At 44.5% G+C, this 10,556-nt stretch overlaps 2 protein-coding genes across 3 annotated transcripts in view; one reads left to right on the top strand and one right to left on the bottom strand.

Annotated features, from left to right (window-relative positions):
* LOC128734919 (eIF-2-alpha kinase GCN2) overlaps positions 1–10,556 on the bottom strand; it is a 181,904-nt gene that overhangs the window by 1,073 nt on the left and 170,275 nt on the right. The window contains exons 1-4 of one of the 2 annotated variants that reach the window (XM_053829319.1): positions 3,679–4,094; positions 1,766–3,616; positions 1,498–1,712; positions 1–1,438 (exon numbers count right to left, since the gene is read on the bottom strand). In XM_053829319.1, coding sequence (XP_053685294.1) covers positions 1–1,438; positions 1,498–1,712; positions 1,766–3,616; positions 3,679–3,914 — 3,740 coding nt within the window. In that variant the 5' untranslated portion in view covers positions 3,915–4,094. Of the gene's footprint in view, positions 1,439–1,497; positions 1,713–1,765; positions 3,617–3,678; positions 4,095–10,556 lie in introns of those variants that run through there. The other variant, XM_053829320.1, reaches the window with a different exon arrangement.
* LOC128734922 (polyribonucleotide nucleotidyltransferase 1, mitochondrial) lies at positions 4,657–10,533 on the top strand. The gene is made up of 4 exons (XM_053829328.1): positions 4,657–4,856; positions 4,918–6,478; positions 6,537–6,977; positions 10,193–10,533. The coding sequence occupies exons 1-4, from the start codon at positions 4,714–4,716 to the stop codon at positions 10,439–10,441; spliced, it is 2,394 nt and encodes a 797-aa protein (XP_053685303.1). The 5' UTR covers positions 4,657–4,713; the 3' UTR covers positions 10,442–10,533.

Below are 10,556 nucleotides of genomic sequence, written 5' to 3' on the forward strand. Positions count from 1 at the left end.
AGATAATCCGATAGCTTGGAATCATACCGTCCTCCCACGGCTATCGTGGTCCATGGATTCTTCTTTTTCGCTTTTAGTGCCCCAATTAGCTGCCATACAATGCCTCCGTTCTTTGCAATTTCATAGTTGATTGGTAGGCCCGGGCAGACGTATATCGGACATTGCACGCCCATGCTCTGAACAAGGGAAACGACCGTTTCCAGTTCCCTGTGTGCCACCTTAGCCTCCTTGGCTGCTTCTCCTTTACCTCGGGTCAATGTCCTCAAGAACCCATCAACTTGTTCCAGCGAGAGCTGTATTAGGAGTGCTTCATTTAAAAAACCGGTGTTAATGTTGACACCTAACTGAGTTATTTGACTGTTTACCGACGCCTCTAATTGGAACCGGGAAATTTTTTTATCGAGAAAGTCCAGCATAAGTTCGAACAGTTCTTTGTACTTTTTTTCAGGAACATTACAGTATACAAGCATTGCCCGTAACAGACTAATGTGATTGATACGGAAGAATATGCCTCGCTGTTGGTCGAGCATTTCTAGTTCCCGCATAATATCGTGTGCTATAAAGATTATTTCTGCGTCGACTAACAAACTACCTCGGTAAGGAGTGACGATGTCGAACGCACATTCGTGCACTTGTTTCGGGTGAAAATTGAAAGCCTTTTTCTCTCGATAAACTCTACCAACCGCATAAAGTCGCTTGAATTTTATTCCTTGCAGAGCAACATAGCGTATTAACGGTGTTCGCAAATCGTCCGGCAAGGTCACGATACTCCCCGAATGAGTTAGGAGTTTAACTGTGTCGTCACGTGCAGTTGATTGAGTGTAGGGCGTCAATAGTGGAGTTACGATTTCGATTGCACCGTGTTTTCTAAACAATTCGACGATTTTCGCTTTTATGTAGTCGAAACGGGGGAGTATCGATACCATATCTAGGTGGTAGCTTAGGTCGTCGATCATTTTGGTTTGCTGTGCAAAACAGTGAGCCATCAGATGTTTGTAGTTGCGCGATTGTGGTTGGGAAACTACATTGCGAATAATTTCCTCAACTTCGTTTGCCTCCAGACGAGCTGATGGAATTAGTTCCGATGCGAGCAGCTCTTCGGCCGTTGGTCGCTCGCTAGGGTCGTGGTTGAGCAGCCAACGAATGACCTGGACTCGCTGCGTGTAGTTGTCGTCAGTGAGCATTGATTCCGGGAAACGAATGGAATCCGATCGGAGCTCCATTAGCGTTGTCACTCTTTCCATTCCGGTTTCAAGCGGCTGAGTGCTCATTTCGAATAGTATTATGCCAAGCGAGTAGAGATCGACCTTTTGGTTGTAGGTGGACTTTGAGGCGTTGCCAGTTAGTTCAGGGGCTACGTACAGTGCCGTTCCCACTTTGCCAGTCAGTGAGTTACCCATATCTAAGGATTTGATCTGTTGACTTTGGGCTATGCGCTCTGTGTAGACAAAAAGAGTTTAGACAGTGGTTAGATCGAGTGGAAAAGGAACACGATACCTTGCTGTTGATTCTGCAGCGCCAGAATACTGGTAGTTGCCAGTCCGAAATCACCGATTTTGACTTGATCGCGGGAGTCAAGAAAGATATTTACCGGTTTCAGATCACGATGGATCATTCCCTGCTGGTGGATGTGAAAAAGACCTTCAGCGATCTCCCGGAATAGGCGCCAAACTCGCTCAACATCTAAGTAGAGGTTGGCATCGATGGCGGTTCTACAAAAAAAATATCCCAATAATGAACCCTAATCGCCACCTACGGAACTTACCTAAGGGTACTCTTTTCGCAAAACTCCATCTGAATGTACATGTAAAGCATATCCATTGGAAGGCCAGGCGTCGCACTGCGTCGTTCTTTTTCATTTGCCGCAGCTTCCACGTCGCTGAAGCTTTCGTAGGTTGCCACTTCGCCATTGGAATCTACAAATTCTATCCCATCGGATCTGCCGTTGTCGTCGTCGTCATCATCGTCCTCGCTGCTGCTGCTTGAATCAATGACCCAGTCTGAATTGATTTCACTGTTCTTTTTCGCCACCTGAGTCGCAACACGTGGACGTGCGCTTCCGGTACTTAGTGACCAATCACAGCTCGATTCTACCCGCTGGTAGATTTCATCATCCGGATTAACCTTTTCGACCCAACTGTTGAAGTAACGGACCACGTTTTCATGGTTCAGTCGGGATAGAACTTGCACCTCACGGGTCATCTTTTTATAAAATTGTTTACGTCGTGCCGGCAACAAAATACGCTTAATCGCGTACTGTCGGTTGTCCAGAATGTTGCGAACTTTGATCACATCACCGTAAGCACCCTTGCCGATGTAAGACAGAACTTCGAACTCCGTTTGCAGCCGTGATTTCTCCCCGCTAAGTGAGGTATTCATGTAGGCTGGAATCATCGAAAGGTGGGATTTTTCCGGCTGCGCTAGATTGTGGACCTGCCTTTGGTGGTCCTGGTTGTTTCGAAGGACATCTTGGAAAAGTAACTGCCGAAGGAAGGGGTGTTCAAGAAGATCTGAAGCTGATATGGTTCGCTCAGATTTACAGCTTTCGACGAAATCTTGCATCTCGGAGGTTCGGGCATATGGCCTGCATAAGCATTCAACGACATCTCCAAGCGACGTAAGATCGCCTTGGATGATGTCCTGCTTATCTTCTTTAAGTTTCTGAAGGTACGGGATCAGTTTGAAGGCTGCTACCCTAATACACCCGGAGTTGTCTAAGAATACGTTCGAGTCGGACAGGCCATCGTGTGAGACTCCATTGTTATGTAGATATATGAGTGCCTCTAATATCCCCTTAGCTACCATACTAGCGCCTTGGACGCTCCATCCTAGTGCTCCGGTTAAAGCAAACACACTGGTTCCGAGAATAAAATCTTGAGCCACAAATATATCGATCGAATCGTTCCCTATTTTACAGACAACACCCTCGTAGGAAATTATGTTTTTATGTTTCAGCGGCACCAGTCCGGCTGCTAGCTTCTCAATGCCGGCAACAAATTCGTCTGGCGTTTTTCCGCTTGCTATGTTGCCATCTTCATTTAGGTCCACCTTCCACTCGGTCAGGTAGAGCAGTTGTCCCGTCTGAATGTCTATTCCGCTGTAAGCAACGCAACCGTCCTGGGAGTGGCCCAAGCATGCACCTTTCACTATTTTTCTTCCGTCACGGCAAAACAATGTCTCGCTTCTACGGGGGTTCGGACAAATATTGCACGACCCATTAAAGCTGCTTCCTTCGCTGTTTTCCGAGGAGCTGGTGTTCCGATGTAGCGGACTTGCTTCGGTAATACTATGCTTAGATTCTTTCCTCGTTCGCGCGAGCTCCTTCTTTCGTTTTTGCAGCTCGCTTTGCACTTCTTGCCGGCGTTGGTCTTCCTCAGCTTTCAAGGTGTTCTGCCGATCCATTGCCAAGCGCTTTTGGTTGGCTAACATTTCATCATAAAAGCTACCTTTTGGTGGTACGTTGTATTGATGAAGGAAGCTCTCAACAACGTTGATCAGCTCGTAGATCATAACTTCCCCCTTTAATTTGTCAGCTTGCTGCTTCAGCAGTTCCAGCAGTTCGTTTACCAATGTGGTCGATAGACCGACCGTGTTTTCCAGTTCGATTTTTGGTGGGCTTAAATAAAAAACGTAAGATAACATATGTTACGTTGTTAATGAAAAAGTTTAAACACTCACTATTTTGGGTAATTTTTTGGGCAACTTATGTGGAGGTCCGTCCTCACGTAAGCTTCGCACTCGGATCCTTTTTGCGGTGTTAAATGGAGTCGTACTTCCAGTGGGCGCCATTTGCCTTCAGGGGACCGTAAATCTTCCACTTGGCTCTCGTAGATAGAACGAATCACTTCCAGTTCGATTTCCTGACGCTCGCGGTAGGTTTCCTTCCTTTCGACAGTGTTGTTACTGGAGGCCATTTCTACTCACTGTTTTCACTTGTTGGCCCAAAGGCTTCGACAGGCGCGTATTACCTTGTGTCGGACATTTTTTCACACAACACTATAGTATCGGCTACGGATTAGGAAAGGACAACGTCGCGGAAGGTAATTTTCTGACCGGCAATCACTGCAATATTGCACCAGACAAAACATGAAACGTGTACCGTACTGCGTGCGACGCTCTATCATAAGAACTATAGAGCCACAACAAAAGAGACAAAAGGACAAGATTTTTGTGCTATTTTCTCCATTTTCTTGGTTTTCTTTACAATTTGGCGCCCGTCACAGGGATGCCACATATAATTCTGTGTTTTTTGTTGGAAAAATCTGACAATCTGTATGGCGAGGAAAAATATCTGTACAAAAATCTATCCATCTGAGAGTCTTTTGCTGACTATTTCCGTCTCTTTCACTCTCATGTGAAAGCTCAAAAATCTGTTTAATCTGTGTAATTTGGCGAAAATCTGTATTCTATGCATACAGATTTTGTACAGGCGATTTCTTTCAAATATCTGTTAAACAGGTTAAACACAAAATAATCTGTGCATGTGGCAACCCTGGCCCGTCAGCACCAGCTTTACGAATAGAGATGATTCGAAAGAGCGAAAGGAACAAGTTTTTTTTCGAAGCGAAAGCGATGAACCAAAACAAATCAACGTGCTTTTGACAACCGGCTTTCGTGTCACGGCCACGGGAAGGAACGAAAGACACGATCGAATTTGGTTGATTGTTTTATTACTAATATTTAAAATTTGTGAAGTTTGATTTCACCAATAGAATGTTACCACATTTAAAATTAATAGCTAAACATGGGAGAAGTTACCGTGTTCTATTAAATAGGTGCATTGTGCAAAAATTTGATTTGCATCGTTTGTTTAGTTCATCGGAATCACCGGAAGTCGACATATTACTGAGTACTGGGTAAGCTTTATAGCACATAAGTGGTGTACCTAGCTGAACTTTTTATTGTTCTTCACCTCAGTCGTGTAGTTCACATTTCAACGGGCAAATATGCCCGCTTTGCGGACGGTTGCTCTGTGGTCAGTGTTGGCGATACCGCCGTGATGGTTACGGCCGTTGCCAAACAGAAAGCATCTGGCGGGGCGAGCAGTTCGTTTCTTCCGCTGGTAGTCGATTACCGGCAGAAAGCAGCAGCTGCCGGTCGGATCCCAACAAACTTTCTACGACGAGAGTTAGGACCTTCGGAGAAGGAAATTCTTGCTGCCCGCTTGGTGGATCGGTCTGTAAGACCGCTCTTTTCGACGGAATTTCGAACTGAAACACAGCTTGTTTGCAATATGTTGGCCATCGATGCTAGCAACCCACCCGATGTACAAGCAATAAATGCAGCCTCAGCGGCTCTAAGCCTAAGTGACATTCCTTGGAATGGGCCGGTAGGGGCCGTTCGTGTCGGTTTAGTTGACAACGAAATAATCATCAATCCAACTCGCAAGGAACTCCAACTGTCTGCACTGGATTTGGTAGTAACAGCCACAAAGCAGAAATTAGTCGTAATGTTAGAAGGACGGGGAAATGTCGTTAACGAAAACGAACTTCGAATGGCAATCAAAAAAGGCACCAAAGAGGCACAGCTAATCATCAGCGGGATAGAAAAACTGCAAAAATCTTTCGGAAAACCTAAACGAGCTTTAGACCCATTGCCCCAACCGGAACAGGAAATCGAAGACGCCGTTAGGACGATGTCCGAGATGCGGCTGAGAGAGATTTTTCACGATTTCACACACGATAAAATCAGCAGGGATCAAGCGGTCAACAATACTCGAACCGATACCATCGACAAGGTTTGGTCTAGCTATCCAAGCTATGACCCAGCGCTGATAACTGACTGCTTCAATCGTTTCGTCAAATCTGTCTTCCGAGAGATGGTTTTCGAAGAAAACAGAAGATGCGACGGTAGAAATTTAGACGACCTCCGCAAAATAACCAGTACCGTGAACCTCCACCGACCACTGCATGGCTCTGCACTGTTTCAACGTGGACAAACGCAAGTATTTGCAACCGTTGCTTTGGACTCCCTTGAAAGTGCCCTTAAACTAGATCCAATCACCTCGCTGGATACCGGAATCAAATCGAAAAACTTTTTCTTGCACTACGATTTCCCACAGTTTGCCACCGGAGAAATCGGTAAAGTCGGTCCGGTAGGCCGTCGAGAAATTGGTCACGGAGCTTTGGCCGAGAAAGGTTTGCTGCCTATCATTCCGAATGAGCATCCCTTCACGATACGGCTTACCTCGGAAGTGCTGGAATCGAACGGTTCCAGTTCGATGGCAACAGTGTGCGCCGGTTCGATGGCACTGATGGATGCCGGTGTACCGGTGCACGAGGCGGCGGCTGGGGTTGCGATCGGTTTGTTAACTAAATATGAGAATGATGATACAAAACACCTGCAGGACTACAGAATCCTAACCGATCTGTTGGGTATCGAAGATTACCTTGGCGATATGGATATGAAGGTAGCCGGTACGCGGAAGGGAATGACGGCAATTCAGGCTGATATTAAGGTGCCTGGAATACCACTGAAGGTAAGCATAAAAATATTCCCAAAAACTTAGATTTGTTTAAAAATAATTTTTACCGTAGGTTGTGATGGAATCCTTGCAAAAGGCAATGGAAGCTCGCTTCAAGATACTTGATCTGATGGATGAAACCATCGCCGTAACGAGAAGCATGCGAAAAGACTGCTGGCCCGTAACGGACCGAATCCAGATCGAGCCCCACCAGCGTTCGAAATTTCTAGGTCCGAGTGGGATCAATCTGCGTCGGCTGTATCTGGAAACCGGTGTACAGTTGACGCAGGAAGACGAAAACAGCTTTCGGATATTTGCCCCCTCGGAGGCGGCAATGCACGAAGCGAAAGAGCATCTGGAGAATCTGATGAAGGCGGAAAGGGTGCCTGATTTGGATTTTGGAGCTATCTACACTGCCAAAATTGTGGAAATACTGGACACCGGAGTTATGGTGACGCTGTACCCGTCGATGCCGCCCGCTTTGTTGCACAATTCGCAGCTGGATCAGCGAAAGGTAAGTTGGTACAAAGCATACAAAGCATGTAGATGTCGGGTTGTCTGTGAAAACGTTTTTTAATAATACTCTAATTATAGAGTATCAAAGTATCGATATATTCTTGGAAGTGTTAAATGCTTCTCCCCGTCACCGCTATATTGGTTTACAGAGTTTGACTAAATCCGTGAAAACCTAGAGGTAGCGCAACAAATCTAGACGTTGCAAAGCCATGTTTACCAATATAAAGTGTAATCTTATTTCGAGATAACGGTTTTGATCAGATTTGCCGTTTTTTGGCAGTTGATACTAATACAATTTTTTAAAGGTTAGCTTTTGATCTCAGTATAAAAGTAAACTACCATGCATCGCCTTTTTATTTGGTTTCAAAGTAGACACCTTGTCTGTCAGTGATCTTCAGCGATATTGTGTGTCTGTATTTATTAAATTTAATTAATCAATGATAATTTAATTTGACCGCTAAGAAGCAGTAATTTTTCTATCTAAAATAGCTGATTGCAAAAGTCTGCCGAATCAAAAGCTATAGGTCAAATTTCGAAACGCTATATAGCACCAAGTTTTGTTATGCTTATCATTGTGTTGAAGAATTTTACAACATTCTTTTGGTAAAACGGGAAGTGTACAGACGCCCTCGCGAGTGCTGAATATTCCAACCCTTAATTTCGAAAAACCTATTAAAATTTTCATGATTTCTTAACTCGTTAGTTACCTGTAATAAAACGCGCTTAGGAAAGTGAAGAAAATCAATTCGAACTACAGTTATCTTAAAAGATAACTACTGATATTAAAACGTGCTGACTGCCATCTTGCCCACGCGGGCGAGGTGCAAAATGGAGACCGACGATCCAGATGACGGGCCTCCGCCACCAAATATTTCTGTTGGACGTATGTTAAAATGGATCTATGAAGTTGAAAAACATGTCACGGAAATCAAAAACTCAGGAAGATATAAAGTACTGGTATACCTCATCAACTTCTCAGCGGCTAATCGTTTGATTCAAAACAGTCTTACAAAAAGTTATGGATACAAAAACTATGTCCCAAAGCATCTCATATCTGTGACAGGTGTAATCTCTGGAATCCCACTAGAACTATCACCAGACGATTTACTTAAAGATATTCAAAGTTCAATCCCAATTATGAACGTCTACAGACTCAACCGCTACATAGACAATTCGCCGTCACCAACAGGAAGAGTTAGTATAACATTCAGATCAAATAAGCTTCCGGAAACAGTGAAACTTTATTGTTGTTCAATCAAAGTTCAACCTTTCTTTAGAAAAGCTATACTGTGCTTGAATTGCTTACGATACAACCACAAAACGAGTGACTGTCGTAGCACTAAACGATGCCAAAAATGTGGATCAAGACACGAAAGCCAGAAAGAGTACGATGAATGCACTTCAGCGGTAAGATGCATTTATTGCAAAACTGGTCATAACACAAGTGATAGAGACTGCCCGGAGAGAACCCACCAAGACAACATCAAAGCTTTAATGGCGAAGAATGGCCTAACGTATTTTGAAACCAAAGAACGTAGCTTTGTCCCCGTCGAAAATAGTTTTAATGCGCTCCTAGAACTCGCAGAGGAGCCAACTCCAGCAGAAAGTTCTGCAAAGATATTTCCAGGAGAAAGAAACTCCAGAAAACCACAAGTGAACAAAAACAGACAAAATGATGCAAAAAAAGTTCACTGTCCCTCAAACAAACAAGAACCCCGTAAGACCTTTCACTGCAAACTCTGGAATTCCACAAGGTAGCCTTTGGGTTTCCCCGTTTCCCTACTTCAACGATGTCAACTGCCTGCTTAAATGCCCGTGACTCTCTTTTGCCGACGTTTTGAAGTTGTATGCTAAAGTCGATAGTCCGTCCTATGCCGCGTTCCTGCAAGAGCAGCTATTGATTTTTGCGAAGTGGTGCACAGATAACAGCATGCTGCTAAATTCCGACAAATCAGACTATCAGACTTGCCTTTACGCTGCGAAAACTGTGTCAAGGATTTGGGAATACTGCTTGACTTTAAGCTTGACTTCAAACAGCACATCGCATATATTGTCGACAAGGCCTGCAGGACTCTGGGATTTATCATGCGGATCGCCAAAAACTTCAACGACATCTATTGCCTCAAAGCTCTCTACTGCGCTCTTGTCCGGTGGTCCAACCTTGAATACTGCGCTCCTGTGTGGAGTCTTTACTACTAAAATGGAGTTGACCGAATCGAGTCAGTGCAGCGCCGATTCATACGTTTCGCACGTCGGAGATTGCCCTGGAATGACTCCTTTCAGCTGCCCTGCTATTAACAACGCTGCAGAGTCATCGATCTTGATCTGTTGAACACTCGTCGCGACGTGATCAGAGCAATGGCTGTCGCCGACATGCTGACCTCGAGAGTGGATTGCCCAGATCTACTCGCGAACCTCAACATATACGCCCAAAGTCGTGTTCTACGTAACGGTCCATTTCTGCGCGCATCGGCGAATCAACTATAGCACCTTTAGCACAATTACCGCTTTGCAACGCCATTTCAGTCGATTTCTACATAGCTTCGACTTAAACGTCAGCCGCGAGGTGCTGAAAACTCGTTTCCTGGCACTAGCACGTAGATTCTAGGTTAGTGTATTTCCGTGATTTGAGTCTAAGCCATTTGCTCGTTTGCCAGGTAGCACATGATCTAGAACGACACACGACAAAACGTTTGAGAAGGTTGCCGCGGCTTAAGCGCCGTCGTGGTCGGGGCGTTGCAATGCTATGATGACCTACTTTGAAAAAATAGTACAAAACAGTAGCGGTGGTGGCGTAGAGATCGCTAGCGTGGTTGTCTTCTATAGAGATGATTAACGATGGTTGGTAAGGTCTTTAATTAATGGCAGTGGAGCAGACATTATAGAACAAGCATCTTCCAAGTTACGACCAGGCTTGTGTTTGCTCATCTTAATAATAAAGAAACGTTTTCGATTTTGAGTCGTCCCCGAGTTGTAGTGTTCCATTTGGAAACTTTGGATCTAGTAATCTATTTCCTGGAGGGCATTCTCGATCCATTTGGATACGCAATGCGGGTTGAGACAAGAATAAGGCATACTTTGCATCATGTTTAACAACACCCTTGAAGTAGTGATTTACTAAATAAAATTTCACACCACCTATTATTTTAAAAATCTAGGGTCATAAACAAAAATAAATTTATTACAGATATATTTTTCCATATTCCCTTGCAGATCGCCCATCCGTCAGCGCTAGGCTTTGAGGTAGGTACGGAGATTCAAGTCAAATACTTCGGGCGAGATCCGGTGTCAGGTTTTATGCGCTTATCTCGAAAAGTACTACAAGGACCAGCCAGCGCCATGGTGCGTAACCTCGAACGGCCGAAAGCTGCTGCTAGCAGTAGCAATAACAGCAGTTCTGCGGATCCTTCTCAAGCTGGTTCCACCACCACTAGTAATAGTACAGTCGAACCGAAATCGTAACTTTATTTGTGAAACTTTAAAACCTACAGAATGGAAGGTGCTTATGACTAGAGACAAATTCTTGTAAATAATAAGTCTAAGAGGATAAATCGTACTAGCAACTGTAATGTGTTCT

The sequence above is a fragment of the Sabethes cyaneus genome, chromosome 2 (genome assembly GCF_943734655.1).
Source record: "Sabethes cyaneus chromosome 2, idSabCyanKW18_F2, whole genome shotgun sequence".
NCBI lineage: Eukaryota > Metazoa > Arthropoda > Insecta > Diptera > Culicidae > Sabethes > Sabethes cyaneus.

Bases quoted from the DNA above. Each gene is read 5' to 3' on its own strand.
- LOC128734922 (XM_053829328.1), top strand. From the start codon at position 4,714: ATGTTACCACATTTAAAATTAATAGCTAAACATGGGAGAAGTTACCGT. The intron at 6,479-6,536 runs GTAAGCATAAAA...TTTTTACCGTAG, and splicing joins TGCCTGGAATACCACTGAAG to GTTGTGATGGAATCCTTGCA. The intron at 6,978-10,192 runs GTAAGTTGGTAC...ATTCCCTTGCAG, and splicing joins CGCAGCTGGATCAGCGAAAG to ATCGCCCATCCGTCAGCGCT.